This window comes from Arachis duranensis, chromosome 6 (genome assembly GCF_000817695.3).
Source record: "Arachis duranensis cultivar V14167 chromosome 6, aradu.V14167.gnm2.J7QH, whole genome shotgun sequence".
Classification (NCBI taxonomy): Eukaryota; Viridiplantae; Streptophyta; class Magnoliopsida; order Fabales; family Fabaceae; genus Arachis; species Arachis duranensis.
This window is the reverse complement of record NC_029777.3, coordinates 37995846-38002604: the sequence shown is the minus strand read 5'-3', so window position 1 is coordinate 38002604 and position 6759 is coordinate 37995846. Positions and strand designations below refer to the sequence as shown.

Below are 6759 nucleotides of genomic sequence, written 5' to 3'. Positions count from 1 at the left end.
CCAATTGGAGTTCTGTAGCTCCAGAAAATCCATTTCGAGTGCAGGGAGGTCAGATTCCAACAACATCAGCAGTCCTTTTATCAGCCTTTTTCAGAGTTTTGCTCAAGTCCCTCAATTTCAGCCAGAAATTACCTGAAATCACAAAAAAATACACAAACTCATAGTAAAGTCCAGAAATGTGAATTTAACATAAAAACTAATAAAAACATCCCTAAAAGTAGCTTGAACTTACTAAAAACTACCTAAAAACAATGCCAAAAAGCGTATAAATTATCCGCTCATCACCATATAATCTCTTTCATCCTCCTTATGCTTAGCTAGGATTTTCTCTTGTCTAGCACTCAATTCCTCCAGCCCTTGCATGAAAGTTGGGTATCCGGGGTTGATGACGGCCACAGCATTATACAAGTGATTCAGCTTCGCTTGTGTGTTGATATCAGATTGTCTCCTTGAAATGGTCCGGGCATCATAGAGATGCTAGAACTCAGCAAGGTTCCTCTACTGCCATTTGTTTTGCTCCACCACCTTGTTAAGTACACTTCGCACCTCACCCCAATCGAACTCCTCTTGCTGCTCCTTCCTTGCTTGCTCAAAACTTCCTTGGAGGTTGTGTATTTTCTCATTCACTTGGTTCCATTGCTCCCTTTGGATACTTTGAAATTGGTTGACATCTTCCCTCAATTGATGCAGATCTCCCTTCATTTGGTTCACGTCTCCTTGCAGCTGCTCCCAGTTCATTCCTTCAGGAAATTATTGGTATTATTGGTATGGTGGTGGTTGAAGTGCCAGAAATTGTGGTTGATCCTCTGCCTCCTCTTCCTCTCGTTGTTGTGGTTGTGGAACATGAGCATGAGCACTATGCTCTCTAGCCCTTTGAAGTGGATTGACAGCCAACACCTTGGCCATCTTCTTGGCAGTTATAGGCTTATCTTGCTTTACCAACACCTCATCAATCACCTTCTCAACTCCAGCGTCATCACATAGCTCTTGTATGATGCCGGGGAATGCCAATCTTGTGCCCTCGTTAGTGCTTTTCAGTATCTTGTTGATGTTGTTGGCAATCAACTATCCAATTACGTCCTCTCCTTTCATTATACTGCATATAAGTACAGCCCTCTCTTTGGTCACCTCAGATGTGTTTGATGTATGGATCAAAGATCTTCTCACAAAGTCTAACCACCCCCTAGCTTGGGGGCTCAAGTCCCTTCTCCTCAGCTGGTTGGGTTTTTCATCTTTGTCATTGATCCATTGCACATTTAGTACACAGATTTCATTAAGGATTTCATCAAATCCTAGGTCTGGTTGCTTCATCCTCTCCTCATAACTCCAAGTGGAGTTGATCATTTTCACCATCAGCACCCTTGCTATGTTAGAGGGACTATAGTCAATGGACTTCTCCCTCACATAGCTAACATACCAATAAGTTTTCCCTGGCTATGGCATGACATTGGCATAAAACTCCCTTACCACTCCTTCCACCACTTTCTTTGGTGGGTTGCAGAAGAGTGCCCAGCCCTTGTTGTTGATCTCAATGTTGATCTTAAGGTTCTCATTCCTTCCTAGTTGGAAGCCGACCTCTGCGATGATCTCCCTCTCACTCACCCAACCATAGAATTGGTTTTGGTTGAATGCTGAGAGGAATTTGTACTCATTGAAGTTTGAGCTTGAGGAGCCTGAGGTTGGTTCTTTGGTCTTTCTTTTCTTTGAGGTTGAGGATCTTGGTGGTGCCATTGGGTGAAGAGAGAGGGGGTGTTTGAGGGTTCTGAGATATTAATGGAGTGTTGCAAAGAAACAGAAGCAAAACAAAGTTTTGCCCCAACACCAAACTTAGCAATTGATTCTCCCAATCAAGTAGAAAGATAGAGAGAAAGAAGAATGATAAAAGAAAATATAAATAAAAGAAAGGTCTCTGTGAGTTTGTTTTGTATATGGAATGGTTTTTGAAGTGGGAGGGAATGGGAAGGGTAGGGGATTTATAGGAGTGAAGGGTGTGGTTCGAATGATGAGAAAGGAAGGGAATTCAATGTTTTCCACTTGGGGAGTGGCGCCTAGCGTGGGAAGAGGCACCAACCCTTATCCCACTGTGCCCTCTGAATATGTTGAGTTCCAAAGTGTAAGTACACTTTGACCTGCTTGTTATCTATTAAGTGGGAACCATTCAATCTCCTGGAAAAAAAAAACCAAAAACCCCATCAGTAATGACAAAATGATCCTCCATATTCCTTTTTAATGCTAGTGAATGGAGTTACAACTGATGGGTGTCCCTTGGGACACCAAACTTAATTCATTTGCATCTCAATAAATTGGGTTTATCATTGGGTTTTTAATGTGTTCATGGGGAATAAGTAATTCCAATCCTTTCACATTCTTTGCTTCTAATCTTCCCTGAACACATTAAAATTCTCATGCAAGCCTCCACCAATGTATTAAATGCTTCCAAATTGAGTGGTATTGGGTTTGCTGATTGATTCTCGTATGGTGGTGGCCACACCAAATTTAATCTCTGGGCTTACTCCTTAAAATTTTAATTTATCAGAATGGTTGTAAGCCTAGATCAAGTTGGTGAGTGGCCACACCAAACCTAGCTTTTTAGCTAGTTCTTAGCCCAATCACTCATCATCATCAGTAAATACTTTCATCCACTTCCAAAAATAGGAAACAAGTTAACTCACAAAGCTATCTTAACTATCAAAACTGAAATTAACTTCCTAGGCTAATATTCATAGTCTACTTCTAATAAAGCAATAAATCAAAAGGATATAAAGCATTGGGGTGCTTCCCAACCAGCACTTCTTTATTGTCACTAGCTTGACGTTCCTCCATTTTTCAGTTGAGGTGGTAGCTCACTCTCCTTTCATCCAGTGAGTCCCCCAGGTAATGCTTGAGTCTATGGCCATTTGCAGTGAATGTTCTCTGTGTTTTGTCCTCTATGAGTTCCACTTGACCATAGGGGTACACTTTGATGATGGTGAAGGGTCTAAACCATCTAGACTTAAGCTTCCCAGGGAAGAACCTAAGTCTAGAATTTTACAATAACACCTTTTGTCCTACAGTGAACTCCCTCCTTGCTATCTTTTGATCATGCCATCTTTTTGTGTTCTCTTTGTAGATCTTTGCATTCTCATATGCTTGGTTCCTAAATTCTTCCAGCTCGTTGAGTTACCGCAGCCTCTTTTACCCAGCCGCTTGCTCATCAAAGTTCAGTACTTTTAGAGCCCAGAAGGCTCTATGCTCCAGTTCAACTCGCAAGTGGCAAGCCTTGCCAAATACCAGTTGGTATGGTGACATCCCAACGAGGGTCTTGAAGGCTGTCCTGTAGGCCCATAAAGCATCGTCTAGCTTCTTAGACCAGTCCTTCCTTGAGCTTCCAACAGTTTTTTCAAGAATCCATTTTAGCTCCCTGTTGGAAATCTCTGCTTGCCCGTTGGTCTGCGGATGATAAGGGGTTGCCACCTTGTGTTTGACTCCATATCTGAGAAGGAGTGCTTCCAGCTGTTTATTGCAGAAATGTGTCCCTCCATCACTAATGAGTGCCCTGGGAACTCCAAACCTGTTGAAAATGTTCTTTCTTAAGAAGCTCATTACGACCTTATTGTCATTTGTGGTAGTGGCAATAGCCTCCACCTACTTTGACACATAATCTACAACCACAAGTATATAACTATTTGAGTGGAAGGATGGGAAAGGCCCCATGAAGTCAATACCCATACATCAAATAGTTCTAGCTCCAGAATAAATCTCTGTGGTATCTCATTATTCCTGTGTAGATTGCTAGCCCTTTGGCATTCATCACACTTTGACACCAAGTCCTTTGCATCCTCGAAAATGCTTGGCCAGTAGAATCCACATTGGAGTACCTTGGCTGCTGTTATTTCTCCACTAAAGTGGCCTCCATATGTAGATCCATGACATTGCCAAAGCACTTCTTGCCCTTCTCCATGGGATATACACCTCCTCAAAATCCCATCAGCACACTTTTTGAACAAATATGGCTCATCCCAGATATAGTATTTGGCATCTTTGATGAGCTTTCTCCTCGTGTGTTTTTGTTGATGTTGGTTGGTAATTCCCCAATGGCCTTGAAATTGGCTATGTCAGCAAACCAAGGGGTCTCTTGTATCATCATCAGTTGCTCATCCGGGAAGCTTTCATTCACGGGAAGATGGTGTGCTCCTTCTTCTTCTTGTAGGATCCTTGAGAGGTGGTCAGCAACTTTATTCTCTGCTCCACTCCTATCCTTAATTTCGATGTCAAACTCTTGGAGTAGCAGGATCCATCTTATTAGCCTTAGCTTGGACTCTTGTTTGGTAAGCAAGTATTTGAGTGCTGCATGATCAGTGAATACAATTACTATAGAACCAATGAGATATGATTTAAATTTATCAAAAGCAAAGACAATGGCAAGTAATTCCTTCTCTGTAGTGGTGTAGTTCCTTTGATTCTCATTAAGGACCTTGCTGGCATAATAAATGACATGCACCAATTTATCCTTCCTTTGTCCTAAAATAGTACCCACAGCAAAATCTGATGCATCACACATCAACTCAAAGGGTAGATCCCAACATGGTGGTGCTATGATAGGTAAAGAGGAAAGTTTGTTCTTAAGCTCCTCAAAGGCTGACATGCATTCATTATCAAAAACAAAAGGCACATTAGAGACAAGTAGGTTGCTCAATGGCTTGGCAACCTTGGAGAAGTCTCTAATAAACCTCCTATAGAAACCAACATGTCCCAAAAAGCTTTTAATTGCTTTGACATTGCAAGGTGGAGGTAGCTTTTCAATCACCTCTACCTTTGCCCTGTCCACTTCTATGCCCGTCTTTGAGCTTTTATGACCAAGGACCACTCCTTCTGTAACCATGAAATGGCATTTTTTCCAGTTTAAAACAAGGTTGGTCTCTTGGCATCTCTTTAGCTCCAGGGCTAAGTGATGCAAGCAATCAGAATATGTGTTACCAAATACAGAGAAGTCATCCATAAACACCTCAATAAACCGCTCAATCATGTCTAAATATATGGAGAGCATGCACCTTTGGAATGTTGCAGGTGCATCGCACAGTCCAAAGGGCATCCTCCTGTAAGCAAAAACGCCATATGGACAAGTAAATGAAGTTTTCTCTTGGTCATTTGGGTCCACAACTATTTGGTTGTAACCCGAATAACCTTCAAGGAAGCAGTAGTATTCATGTCCAGCCAGCCTCTCAAGCATTTGGTCCATGAATGGTAGGGGGAAGTGGTCCTTCCTGGTGGCTTCATTGAGCTTCCTGTAGTCGATGCACATGCGCCAACCAGTCACTGTTCTTGTTGGTATCAGCTCATTCTTCTCATTTGTTACAATAGTGAATCCTCCTTTCTTTAGAACTACTTGTACCAGGCTTACTCAAGGGCTATCTGAGATGGGGTAAATCACCCCTGCTTGCCACAACTTCATCACTTCCTTCTGGACTACCTCATTCATGGTTGGATTCAACCTTCTTTGTTGTTACCTTGAGGGCTTAGCACCCTCCTCAAGTAGGATCTTGTGCATACATATTGAGGGGCTGATCCCTTTTAAGTCTGTGAGTGTCCAGCCTATAGCATCCTTGTGTTGTTTCAGCACTTGGATGAGCTCCTCTTCTTGCTCCTTGCTCAAGCTTGAGTTAATGATCACTGGGTAGGTGCTGTTGTCACCTAGATAGGCATATTTCAAGCTTGGAGGTAGGGTTTTTAGCTCTAATTTTGGTGCCCCTTCTCCATTGTTATTCTTGTAGTTTGTCATGATTAAACTTTCCATGGTTCCTTGTGGTGGTTCTTCACGTGGTGCTTGTTGCTCCAATTCCATACTTCCTTCGTATTGCTCTTCTTCCAAGACTCCTTGGACTATTTGTTCTATGGTGTCCACTATCATGCATTCTCCTATTGCTTCCTTGGGATAGCTCATTGCCTTGAATACATTGAAGACCATCTTTTCCTCATGTAATCTAAAGACTAGTTCTCCTTTTTCCACATCAATGATGGCTCCAGCAGTAGCTAGGAATGGTCTTCCTAGGATAATTGAAGTGTTTGCCTCTTCTTTCATATCCAGCACGACAAAGTCAGCTGGGAAGATGAATTCTCCTACCTTCACCAATAAATCTTCCACCACTCCATGTGGAAACTTGAATGTCTTATCAGCTAGTTGGAGTGCCATTCTTGTTGGTTTGGCTTCCTTAATTCTCATCCTTCTCATCATGTTCAAGGACATGAGATTGATGCTAGCCCCCAAGTCACATAAAGCCTTTTCAATAGTGATATCCCTTATGATGCAGGGGATTTGGAAACTCCCTAGGCCCTTCATTTTCTAGGGGAGTTTCTTTTGTATGATGGCACTACACTCCTCAGTTAGGACTACAGTCTCTTTTTCTCCCCAGTTTCTTTTTCTTGTCATGAGCTCCTTCAGGAACTTTGCGTAGAGGGGCATTTGCTCTAGTGCTTCAGCAAATGGTATGTTGATTTGGAGCCTTTTGAAGATTTCCAAAAATTTGGAAAATTGGCTGTCATTCCCATCCTTCCTTAGCCTTTGTGGGTATGGTGCCTTTGGCACATAAGGCTTCAAGATTGGCTTTGGTGAAGATGGGCTGGGGACCTATTCTTTCTTCCTGTTTTCAGGCTTTTCTGCAGTTTCTTCTTCGTGGTTCTCCTGGTTTGGGTGGCTTCTTCTACCACTTTTCCACTTCTAAGTGTGATGGCCTTGCACTCCCCTCTTGCTTTGGCCATGGTGTCACTTGGAAATGTGTGTGT

General features: G+C 42.4%; 1 protein-coding gene across 1 annotated transcript; it reads right to left on the bottom strand.

Annotated features, from left to right (window-relative positions):
* Positions 1–1065: 1065 nt before the first annotated feature.
* Positions 1066–5944, bottom strand: LOC107493590 (uncharacterized). Its single transcript, XM_021125800.1, has 8 exons — positions 5487–5944; positions 5031–5264; positions 4513–4712; positions 4104–4326; positions 3705–3951; positions 3179–3624; positions 2072–2166; positions 1066–1430 (listed from the first exon to the last, which is right to left on the bottom strand). Exons 1-8 carry the CDS (start codon positions 5942–5944, stop codon positions 1066–1068), a joined length of 2268 nt encoding a protein of 755 aa, XP_020981459.1.
* Between the last annotated feature and the right edge of the window lie 815 nt (positions 5945–6759).

Bases quoted from the DNA above. Each gene is read 5' to 3' on its own strand.
- LOC107493590 (XM_021125800.1), bottom strand. From the start codon at position 5,944: ATGGTCTTCAATGTATTCAAGGCAATGAGCTATCCCAAGGAAGCAATA. The intron at 5,265-5,486 runs GTAACAACAAAG...CATCGACTACAG, and splicing joins GAGGGTGCTAAGCCCTCAAG to GAAGCTCAATGAAGCCACCA. The intron at 4,327-4,512 runs GTACTATTTTAG...CTGATCATGCAG, and splicing joins TGCATCAGATTTTGCTGTGG to CACTCAAATACTTGCTTACC.